This window comes from Ovis canadensis, chromosome 17, assembly GCF_042477335.2.
Source record: "Ovis canadensis isolate MfBH-ARS-UI-01 breed Bighorn chromosome 17, ARS-UI_OviCan_v2, whole genome shotgun sequence".
Classification (NCBI taxonomy): domain Eukaryota; kingdom Metazoa; phylum Chordata; class Mammalia; order Artiodactyla; family Bovidae; genus Ovis; species Ovis canadensis.
Window position 1 is genome coordinate 13,283,001 of NC_091261.1, and position 12,761 is coordinate 13,295,761.

The 12,761-nt window shown below is 36.7% G+C and overlaps 1 protein-coding gene across 1 annotated transcript; it reads right to left on the reverse strand.

Moving 5' to 3' along the window:
• Nucleotides 1-234: 234 nt before the first annotated feature.
• Nucleotides 235-8,846, reverse strand: FGB (fibrinogen beta chain). Its single transcript, XM_069556643.1, has 9 exons — nt 7,833-8,846; nt 7,582-7,602; nt 4,888-5,079; nt 4,230-4,413; nt 3,066-3,293; nt 2,431-2,544; nt 1,950-2,075; nt 1,455-1,740; nt 235-874 (listed from the first exon to the last, which is right to left on the reverse strand). The coding sequence occupies exons 1-9, from the start codon at nt 7,932-7,934 to the stop codon at nt 643-645; spliced, it is 1,485 nt and encodes a 494-aa protein (XP_069412744.1). The 5' UTR covers nt 7,935-8,846; the 3' UTR covers nt 235-642.
• Between the last annotated feature and the right edge of the window lie 3,915 nt (nt 8,847-12,761).

Here is a 12,761-nt window from a genome sequence, read left to right on the forward strand (position 1 = left end):
TCCCTCAAAAAACAAATGGAGAAGACTTGACCGTGACTGTGCTCTTGGTCTCTCTGATCCACAAGTCTACCCCCCTGCAGAGCAGTGACTTTTCGTGAAGCAGAGTGGGACGCTGCACCTTCAGGGTGCCACTGTCAGCTCGTTAGCTGCTTGAGGTTGTGAATGCTGCTCTTTGCTCACAGGTTCGAAGCCTAGCTCAGTGACCATGTGGATTACAAAATAAGACAACATTAATTTACTGTAACATAAACTGGTTTAATGAATAAATCTTTTTGAGTTTTCTGTGATAGCTCTTACATAAAGAGAGGTTCAAAGTGAATTTTAAACACATGATTTTACTTAACCTCAATTTCTCTTCCTAATTTGAAATTTCTCACAATCCACTGGAATGGAAATTATGAACACTGACTGTCCACAATTATCCTTTTAGTTACTTCTTTGTACACAATGGAAATGACAAATATGAAAGAAAACCATATGCTGTTTTTAATGTCATTTGTCCTAAAAACTTTTTCTGAAAACTCACACCAACTACATTTTGATAGCTTTAGGGAGATATAAGGTATGAAAAAAAAAATTCTGATAACATGATATACAAAAATGTTATTACATGTGGAAGAATAATACTCTGTGTGGGGGGTACTATTGCTCTGGGAAGTAAGGCCTGATCTTCATGGACATCTTCTTCATCGAGTACCAGGAGCCCTGCCAGTTCATCCACACCACTCCATCGTCTGTGCCGTGCTTTGCCATGTCCCAGGTGTACGCTCCACCCCAGTAGTATCTGCCATTGGGATTGGCTGCGTGACATCGGTTATACCACCATCCACCACCATCCTCTTTAGAACACTGCTTTGTGGGATCTGTAGTTTTCCTGAAAGGCAATTTGTTTGGAGTTATTACAATTGCAGTGCTCTCAAGTTAATTCTTTGCAAAGCCCACAGAGGAGTGCTGGGTGCAATATTCCTTCCCTCTGATTCTATATGGAAAGTCACAATAATGCACCAAGGGCTTTCTGTGCCCTATAGTGAGAAAGGGAGATAATTGGGCCCATGAGGCAAATTCACTATTCGTTACGTTATCCTGAAATGATAGCTTTCAGATCTCTTAGTGTTACAGATTCTTAGAAAACAAAATGGAGGTTTCAAAAGACACAGTCCATGATAGACATACAGAAATCTAAGTACTCACTACTTAGAAAGTAACTGGGCTCAAATTACAGTTGTATCTTTTATGGTTATGTAATGTTGGGTAAATTACTTAATCTTGCTACTCTTCATGTGTGAAATGAGGACAGCAGTGGCAGAAGTGTTTCAGACAGAGCTTAGTACAGTGCTGGCACACAGGAACTACCCAAGAAACAAGAGTCACTAATCATGTTTGCTGTCATTAATGACTGCAGGCAGCAACATGAGCCGGGGCACTGAAAGCAGGAGAGAAGCAGCAGCACATACCAGCCGTCGTTGTCTCTGTCGTACGTGCTGAAGAACATGCTGTTGTGGATGGTCATGGTCCGGTTTTCTCCAACCAGTTGAGAAGCCCCTTCTATGAGGGCATTGCCAGCTGTTCCTCTGTATTTGCTCACTGAGAGCTGATATTTGTTGGCCTCATTCTGTACAGTAAATCCTTCATAGATTGCCATCACCTTATCGCCTTTCCAGTCCTCCATTTCAATCAAAAGCTTTGTGGGTCCCATATTGGTAAGCTGGCTAATTTTGTCATTTCCAAGCCAATACTCACCTAAAGGAAAAAGAAAATAAAATCTCACCAAAAATAAAAACTTTGAAAGCAAAAACTGCCTTTCCCCTCTTATCATTAGCTCTTATGCTCCTTTTGTAAATTCTTCTTAACCTCCTAAAACTCCTAAAAGCAAACTACCAACACTATATTTTTTAAATGGAAAAAAATCTAAATAAAGAATGATCTTATTTTGTACTCCCAGTTGTTACCTGGTATACCACAGTATTTCTTCCCTTCTGCATTGGTTGCAATATTTCCAAATCCTTGTTTATATGGATCCCATTTCCTGCCAAAGTCAACACTACCATCTTGACGGTTCTGAATTACTGTCCATCCTTTGGTTGAAAGAAAAAAAATAACACATATTAACCAATAACAAATAATGTGCCTTTGGGGGGCAATGTCTGCTTTCCTTGCCCATTTAATTTATGCCCACTGATATTTAGTGCCCTTAAATAGACATAACAAGGAAATGTGAAAGGAAAACGTGCAAACTCTTTGGAAACTGCAAGTGCTTTATCTTTTACCCAAAACTGTGAATCAGAAATATTTTATAACTTCTAAAATATCAGATTGAATTCCAAATCAAATGGCTCATTGTTAGTTTTGTTAAAGCTAGGTTTTATTTCCTGGCATTTTATGGTATCAAAATAATTTCAGCATAATAGTCAAAAGCTATCAAACACGTACCTCCTTTTTCTGTTTTCATATCACAGTATACTCTATATGGTTTGCTAGAATCCTCAGGCTGAATGAGGTACATTTCAGATGTTTCACCTCCATTCCTGATGATTTCCTCACATTCTGCAACCGTAAGAGAACAAGTTATATTTAGGGACTACAATATCATTACTTTGCATTTAGTCACCAAGTTTGTAAGATAACTGATTACTAAAGAATGTTTTATTTTAGACATTTGAGGATAAATGTTACAGAGACTGAAGCTTCCTCTTACTAAAAATCACACTCGGTTTCAAGAAATCCAATCTTCCAAGGGAGTGAGAAAGCCCTTCTTCACCTTTTGTGTCCTGATATCCATAAACTTCCAGAACACATGTGATGGAGAAATCCCTACATCTATCCATGGTTCCCATCTATTCAAGCAAGTATGTACATTACACCCATTGTGCTACCAGCATCATTACGCTGCTTCCTACTCTTCAAAAGCTGGCAAGTGCATTAGGTATACTGGGGATATCTTCATGATGTGCTGGGATGTACTTAGGATCTTTTGGGGAAAATCCACTGAACTCGTTTTAGTTCTCTTATTTTCAGAGAGTGTGAATTCTTTCGTAACCTTCTAGAAATATGTTTTAACTAGTTACCTTTGCCAGACACCACAGGAATATTGCAAGTCACAGTACATGGGGTGCGGCAGTATTCCATCTGAGTTGAGACATCCGATTCTAATTTTTGTATTTTGCTTCTCAAATCTTCCAGAATTGAACGGAGCACACGAAGCTTAGTTGGGATATTACTGTTCACAGTCTCATGTATATATAACTGGTGCTTTTCCAGATGTGAGGAGTACTCATTTACTACATTTTCATTATCTGGAAAAATGAAATTGTGTAGGAATGTTCAGCATTTTCTCTTGACAAAAAAACTAAATGTATTCAACTATGCAATCATGATTTTGATTTTGAGAATAAACTAGCCTCGGGCATTGGGCAGTCATGATATGTAGTTGCACTTAGGGAAAATTATTTGGTCCATGGCATACATAAATTAACATATAGTCTAGTCATTACACTAGTAATTTACTTTAGATTAAGGTAAAAATTAAGCCTAATGATATATTCAATAAGTTGTTTATTTATTTCTTTGATAAGGAAAAGAGGAGAAAGCAGTACTTAGGCCTTCTATCTCAGAAGTTCAACATCTTATAAAGTAGATACACTTAATTTACTTATCCATCGCACATAACTGCAGCAGAAATACAAAAGAAATATGCAAGAGAAATGCCATGATTCTTTGAAACAATGTCCAGATTTGGGTAGGCTATTCTCTGAGACACCTATGCCTGGTTCAGTCACTAGCTGATTCCTAACCACCAGACCAACAGCACTCAAAATTCAGATCTCAAATTTCAAACGATGGGATCATTATTTGCAATTCAACTGAAGATATCATAGACACATACATCTAAAATGTCAAAGGTTAAATCTATAAATGCTAAATTTTTACTCTGTGAATATATTATCTTCAGAGTCATAAGTTTCTTATTGAATAAAAATAAGGACTCACAGTAAAAATGTTCATAGAAAATCATCCTTGCTGATGCTAGACTTGGAGTTAGAGTTGAATAGTGCTTACATAACAAGCTGCAGGCAAAGATGCCTAAGTGAGGACCTTGGGGTAATCAGGCTCATACTGAACTACCCAGGCTCATCTAGTGACTTGGATCTTCTCAGAACTGTGCATTCCCATAGCACTCTGACAGTTTCAATTTTGTAATAGAATCAAACAGAAACCACAAGGATATCTACCTTTTACTTGATTCTGCCTTTGTTTCCATATGTTTTTTAGCTGAGTTATATATTCAAAGGTGGAAGAAGAGGTCTGGGAAACAGACTCCACATTATTACGTAAATCTTCTACACTCTTTCGGACTGGTCGTTCCTGTTTTACCAAAGTATCTTGCAACTGACATCCTGTAGGACACAACACACCCTATATACAAAGAAAATAGCCACCATAAGATGTAGGATTGAGGTATTTGCAAAACAAGCACATAGTGAAAATTCAATGATAACTTTCACCAATATAAAAACTTGCAATTTGATTTTCTTTATATAAGACTAGAAGTTCTAGACTCACCATTATAATTCTCTGAAGATTAAAAATAATCCTTACCATAGAACAAAGGTAATTAGGTATGAAAGTATTACCACCTGAACAAAGTGGGCAAGTACGAAGGAGAGGCAACATCCTGTCCTGATTTGTAATCTTGGTTGCAGATCAAAGGAAACTAGAAAAGCACCCTTAGCCCAAAGCCCAGTAAGTTTCTGTTCTGTATTTACATCCAAAAGAAGCAAGCAAAATGACAGTGATGGTAACGTGGGTCAGTGCTCATCAGGACGGCACATGAATGCGGCTTTCTCCACATGGGAGGCCCATGGCGGACAGAGCCACGTGTGCACCCACCAGGTCTGGGTCCGCGTGCAGGCAGCCATCAGCATCAGGGGGCTTTCTCTCCACTTTCTTCTGGCGCGCAGTTTCTGTGACGGGACGAGGCCGATAGCCACCTCCGCTGATGGGAGGGGGCACAGGTCTCAGGCTGGGGGCCTCTTCCCTCCTCTTGTCATAGGGCCGATGACCGCGGGCATCCAAAGGTAACTTCAGGGGGCCAGGCAGAAATAAAATGAAGAGTGTTGCAGAAAACTTGAGATGTAGTATCCCAACAGTCTCATTTTATAACTTAGGTTACTAAATGATGATTTCCTTAAGGATCATCAACTGACTAGCTATTGTCGGTAAATCAATAGGTTCCCCAGGTCTCTTCAATACGAGCAGAAAGAAAAACAGTGCAAAGAGCTATTGTACCTGGAGGAGTTTTAAAAAGAGTCCTTAAAAAAAAGTTGCATCAGATAATGAATAGCAATGAACTCAGATTCCTGAAATCTATACATTAGAACACACAAAATACTATGAAATCTATACTGTCAGGATGAATAAACGTTCTCAAGCCACTTGGATTACTAAATTCCAGTAATTATTTATTACTTTTAATTTTTACGAATTGATTATTTCACTAGCTCTTAGTTAATAATACTTCAGTGGCAATATAGATGTATTAAAAACAAATGTATTTGTAATAAGACACCAATTGACTCTAACACGTTTGTAAAGGAATAAGGTATTCTGGAGCCAGACTACTTGGTCTCAAGTCCTGACCCACACCACTTTCTAGTTCTAAAGACTGAGGGTGAATTACTTTATCTCTAAAACAAAGGTAGTCATAGTATCTGCTATATAAGATGATTTTAAGTATTAAATGACTTATTGCATGTGCACCCTTAGAAGAGTGCCTGGCACATATTAATTTCTCATTATTATCTTTATTGCAATCACACATAACAGTAACAGATACTATAGTATAAATGGCTTTTCCACTATTAACTCCAATCTTGTCTTCTATTAACAAAATTGTCAAATCATTCTCATGAAGTTTCTTACATGACTGCTTTATCAAATGCCATGATTTCTCATTTAAAATAATTATTTCATTTAAATAATTCTTAGTTTATGTGCATTGCAATTAAATTATTTGCAAATTAAAAATATAACATTAAAAGATGGTGAAGTAGAAAATATGCAATACAATGCAAAAGTGCTGGCCTGGATTAACTTTCTTATCATCATATGGTCTTTGTCAGTAATTACACCTTTCAGGTATAGAAGGAAATGGCAACCCACTCCAGTATTCTAGCCTGGAGAATTCCATGGACAGAGGAGCCTGGCAGGCTATACAGCCCATGGGGTTGCAGAGTCAGACACGACTTAACAACTAAACCACCACCACCGCCACCACACCTTTCATTTTCAGGGTTTAATTAAAAATTAACAAAGGACTACATTTGTACCAGAGACTAAGCTCTCTAGCTATCTTGTGGGTCTAGAGGTCATTGAATGACTGTATTTGGAATTTTACTATCATTTATTCAGTAAGAGACAATACATTTAGTAGGAGAGTGCTAGGCTTTAAACCTGGGCAGATTGGTTCCAGATTCCCCTGCTTAACTTCTGAAATTAAACTACAGTATGTTATGTGTAATTGCAATAAAAATAATAATGTATGAAGATTTGTAGGAAATATATATTTTGAAGATATGGTCGTAGTCAAAGATGGTCTGTTCTAACAGAAATTTTATGAAATGTGATTCATCTGTTTATTACAAATAAAATTATAACAGAAGAAAAACACTTTCTTTTAGAGTATCATTAGAAAGGTAGCAATGGTGATCTAGCTTTACTAGAGAAAAGGAAATGAAAACTGTTTAAAAGAAATTATATGGATATTTAGGTTTATGAAGACCACTTATTGAAATAACTAAAACTAGAAAATCCAGTTGGAAGGATAAAAAAGTAAACTATCTCTGTAGATTAGTCAGCGAGAAGGAATGTAAAAGTGCTTAGCCTACTGCTTCATTAAAGTTGATTCTTACACATTCTTTACATTTTTCTTACCTAACTCAATTAACCATATAACTATCTTTTTATATGTCTACTTTGATAATTAAAAGGAGCTATATATTATTTCAGGAGCTATATATTAGGTTCCATTTAAATTCAACAAATGATCCAAAATGAATCATTTCATTTAATTACTTCATTCACTGTGTACTTTTATTTCTAGTGTGGCAGATACTGTGTTATATACAAGTAATTAGATTAGGAGTCATCTGATAATAAAATTTAAATTCTTAAAAGTGTCATTTTTCTAAATGTATTTTTGTATTTTGACATCTCCAAGCCAGTAGGAGTGATACTTGAGGCAAAACTATTCTATGAATGAATAAACTAAATGGAGTGCTATATTTCATAACCATTAACAATAACAATATATAAATTTTTCAGTAAAAAAACAATTTTTAATCTTATATCACAGAATGTGACCTGTTTTACTTTTAGATTTAGTTCACAATTTTCATTTACCAATAGCCAAGAACCTCAGGAGCTATATATTACCTTCCTTCACCAAAGAGCTACCCAGAAATTACAGCTTTTTTCTTTTAAAATACTGCTCTTTTATTTTATAGTCTGTGAAATTTTCAAGTTTTCAACTAAATGAAAATCATACTACTCAGGACAACAACAATCAGGAAAAGCACATCTTACCTTAGCTCTGTTATCGTCTACCTGTGAAAATAAAGATGATAAAGCAGAAAATGAGAAATCATTATTTTGTTTTTATGTAAGAAATACTATACAACATTCTTTAACTAAAATAGGTCCTAGAAATTAACAATTCAATTTCATGACTAAAATCAATGTGAATTTCGTTAAAATAAATATTCAGGTAAGATTATGATTTGGTTATATTTTATATTAATAGTATTAGTAAGAATATAATAATATGTAAAAGTCACCTCATCATAGTCAAGATATCCGGCCTGAACTATACAAGCACACAGAAGTAGCAGTAATAGATGTTTCATGGTTTTAAATTTTTGGAAGTTCCAAGAAATCATCCTTTGCTTTGGACTTAACTGAGAGATCTTCAATCCTATATATACCTGAATCCTGTGTTAGCTATCCCTTTTCAAGTGGTTACCTTCCTTAGTTAACATTTAATTTTTTGGTTTACTTGTTGACTGAGCCATTTTATCCCTTAAGCAACATCTTCCCAGCAAGACTTATTTACTTGTCATACAATCGTTCTCTGTTGGCCAAGTTTTAGTAATACCAAAGTTCCTTAGTTCATTTAATTGGACAACATGATGGGAAATAGGGAAATTCCTAAAAGAGCTGTGTATTACATTTCCTGTGAAATAACGTGGATGCTACACAGGCTCCCAAAGAAAGTGTGAAGAAAAAAATACTTTTAATCTGAGCACAAAATATTGGACCTACTTCCAAGCACCCACTAACACTGTGAATTCACTAAACGCTTACCATAAATGTTGTTTGGAGGTAATCCTGTAATTTAGTTTTTGAAAAGGCCACTTAACTCAAGAATTACAGTACCATATGTTCATCTTATCTTTCAGACATTAATCAGAATAGCAAAATTAATATTCATGCCTTATGCTACGATAGACAAACATCAAAAAGAAAATGTAGTTGTTTTTTGCTCTAACCAGTTTTCATATTTTGTTCTTTATTGATACATTAAAACTTTCAAATAATTGTAAACTGTATTAAAATGATTAGTAGATTACAGATTCCTAAATGAAAATCATTATTATGGTGACTGGATAGATATTTAAAATTTATTTTTATATTATCTTTAAAACAATTATTTTAACATTAGTGAAGCCTTCATTTAAAGTGAAAAGAAAGTGAAAGTCTCTCAGTCGTGTTCGATCTATCAGGGAAGCCTTCATTTACCTATTTTAAATATAAGTTCAGACACTAAATGTGTCCCATTTCCTTTCATGATTTCCTATACGCTAACAAATGCATCTCTCTTATCTTTTCATTTTTTTGCAGTCTTACAAGAATCAATAGGAAAACCAAAGCCAACAGCATAAATCCTAGCAAGTGTGCTGCTTTACAGCATTTTCTGGACTTTTTGGTATGGAAAGTGAAACCTTTGTCATTCAATTTTAAGTGATTTTATTAAAAAGACCCAGGTTTGGATTTGAAGAGTATGTTTTAAATAATGCTTGGAAATGGACTGCTGATAATGGAATGAGACACACTAAATTTCTTTCTTCTCTGGATAGCTTAAGCTGCATTCCTAAATCTTTTAAACTCAGATTTATAGAATCAAAGTATTAAGTTTAAAATAAGAAAAACAGTTGAATGAATTATTCCAAATTTACATCTCATTCATTGGGTTTCCCTGGTGGCTCAGATGGTAAAGAATCCACCTTCAACACCAGGGACCTGGGTTCGAGCCCTGTGTTGGGAAGATCCCCTGGCATGAGAAGGGCACGGCAACTCACTCCAGTATTCTTGCTTGGAGAATCCCCATGGACAGAGGAGCCTGGTGTGCTGCAGTCCATAGGGTCACAAAGAGTTGTACATGACTGAGAGACATTCTTAGAAGAATACACACTCTGAGGAAATCAGATGTATGTATCTGCATGTTAATTAGAGTAAGATGCAATAATACTTTCCTTCAAAATATAACTGACAAAAAGACCATTTTAACCATCTGGACAGGGTTTTAATGATGTCAGACTTTTACTGATTTAAAACAACTATGTTAAGAAAACTAAAAATTTTTTTTTGAGGTAACATTATCACATTATTACTTCACTTTCAAACACTGACATTACATCAACTAGCAGTAGAACAATTATTTAATTTCCAGAGGTCTGTTAATTTTTAAAATTCCTTCTATTATATCACAGTATCTTGTACAACATTAAAGTGAAAATTCGTTTACAGTCTCACTTTTCTGTTCTGTTCTGACAGGCATTCTCACCATCATCACCAGGAAAGTGAAGGAAGCTACTAAAATTTACATTCCATAAGACTGAGACTGAACACTCATTCCACAAATAGCTCTTGAGGGCTTTCTATGTGACAAGCAGTGTAATAGAAGATGAGGATACACTGGTGAATAAGAAAGACATAGTAGGCATTTGATTAAAAAAATCATAGAATGAATGAGTGAACTATCTTTTCATTGAAACAGGCCTCAAATGCCAAGTTCTAATAATCACTTTTTTACTTTAAGTTCTAAAAATGATGAAACTGAGGCTCAGAGGTTAAGTAAAGAACTCAAGGTGTACTGGTACCAGGATTTGATCCATGTCTGTCTAATTAGTTCACACTCTGTGCCCATTACAACATATTGCCCAACAAAATGCAAACATGGTAAAGAAATGGCCCAGGTTTGCTGTTGTTGAATTGGCTAGCCATTTTTTCTTGAAACTATAGTGTCTCAGACTCCCATCCTTATTTTCTCTTACATTTTCACTGTACTATGCGAGTGTGGGTTGGATATTCATATGTGTGTGAGAGGCATGACTGATGGAGTGGTAATAACTATGAGTTTAAGCCTAGTTATTGCTAGAGTTTTCATAGTTTTATACAGCTATACTAACACTCTAAAGTGTGTAATATTACACAGTAAATTACTATAGTTTCAATGAGAAGAAATACATTTGCAGAGATTCTGCTTACTAAAATACTTCTTTAAAAAAAAAAAAACGTTGATGCCATTGGTGGAGGAGGAAGGGAGTACTATTTGTGCAGTTATACTTTTAGATCAATAGTGCAGGGTTCTTTGTAGTAGCTGATCCCCTTATGTAAGTCAAGGGCAGTAAATCAGTGACAGAGAAAACAGAAATAATCCACCCTGCCCAGCAGCTCTCTGGCAAGAAGGGTGGACTTGCCGGCACCGATAGTCAATGAATTTGTCCTTGATACTTTTACAATTCAAGTCAGGCTCAGTAACAGCACACAAGGCAATCTGCATACATCAAATGTTTATAGAGCACCTACCTTGTGCTAGAGGCCAAGGATACTTTGGTCACCAAAATGGACAAGCACCCTGTCCTCATGAAGCTTTGTATTTAGAAAGGAAAGGAAAGTCGCTCAATCGTGTCCGACTCTCATGGACTGTAGCCTACCAGGCTCCTCTGTCCATGGGATTTTCCAGGCAATGGTACTGGAGTGGATTGCCATTTCCTTCTCCAGTGGATCTTCCTGACCCAGGGATCGAACCCATGTCTCCCGCATTGTAGACAGACACTTCACCGTCTGAACCACTAGGGAAGTCCTTGTGTTTCAAGGGGTAGACAAAAATTTAAAAAAAAAAAACTGCTTATATGTGCTGAACTTGAAACCTTGTGCCAAAGCAGGGGAAATGTGGAGCTTTGGGAACAGTAACTTACAGACCCAAACCTTCTCCCCAGGGAAAAATGACTTCAAAAGGCTTTTGGACTTGAAACTTGTCGTTTGAGTTACTATATAGTTATATCAGACACCTGGCACATAATCAGTTCAGTTCAGCCGCTCAGTTGTGTCCGACTCTTTGCAAACCCATGAATCACAGCATGCCAGGCCTCCCTGTCCATCACCAACTCCTGGAGTTTATGCAAACTCATGTCCATCAAGTCGGTGATACCTTCCAGCCATCTCATCCTCTGTCGTCCCCTTCTCCTCTGGGCCCCAATCCCTCTGAGCATCAGGGTCATTTCGGAAGAGTCAAGTCTTCACATGATAGGTTTTGACAAATAATAATATACATTGAACTAGTTTGTGAACATAGAATGAGTGAATAGTTGAATGAACAAAATTAAATACTGATTATCTTTGTTTAAACTATTCTCCAAGCCAGGCTTCAGCAATATATGAACCATGAACTTCCAGATGTTCAAGCTGGTTTTAGAAAAGGCAGAGGAATCAGAGATCAAATTGCCAACATCCGCTGGATTGTCAAAAAAGCAAGAGTTCCAGAAAAAACATCTATTTCTGCTTTTATTGACTATGCCAAAGCCTTTGACTGTGTGGATCACAATACACTGTGGAAAATTCTGAAAGAGATGGGAATACCAGACCACCTGACCTGCCTCTTGAGAAACCTGTATGCAGGACAGGAAGCAACAGTTAGAACTGGACGTGAAACAACAGACTGGTTCCAAATAGGAAAAGGAGTACGTCAAGGCTGTATATTGTCACCTTGCTTATTTAATTTCTATGCAGAGTACATCATGAGAAACACTGGGCTGGAAGAAGCACAGGCTGGAATCAAGATTGCAGGGAGAAATATCAATAACCTCAGATATGCAGATGACACTACCCTTACGGAGGAAAGTGAAGAGGACCTAACGAGCCTCTTGATGAAAGTGAAAGAGGAGAGTGAAAAAGTTGGCTTAAAAATCAACATTCAGAAAATGAAGATCATGGCATCTGGTCCCATCACTTCATGGGAAGTAGATGGGGAAACAGTGGAAACAGTGTCAGAATTTATTTTTCTGGGCTCCAAAATAACTGCAGATGGTGACTGCAGCCTTGAAATTAAAAGACGCTTACTCCTTGGAAGGTAAGTTATGACCAACCTAGATAGCATATTCAAAAACAGAGACATTACTTTGCCAACAAAGGTCCATCTAGTCAAGGCTATGGTTTTTCCAGTAGTCATGTATCAGTGTGAGAAATGGACTGTGAATAAAGCTGAGCGCTGAAGAATTGATGCTTTTGAACTGTGGTGTTGGAGAAGACTCTTGAGAGTCCCTTGGACTGCAAGGAGATGCAACCAGTCCATCCTAAAGGAGATCAGTCCTGGGTGTTCTTTGGAAGGAATGATGCTAAAGCTGAAGCTGCAATATTTTGGCCACCTTATGCGAAGATTTGATTCATTGGCAAAGACCCTGATGCTGGGAGGGATTGGGAGCAGG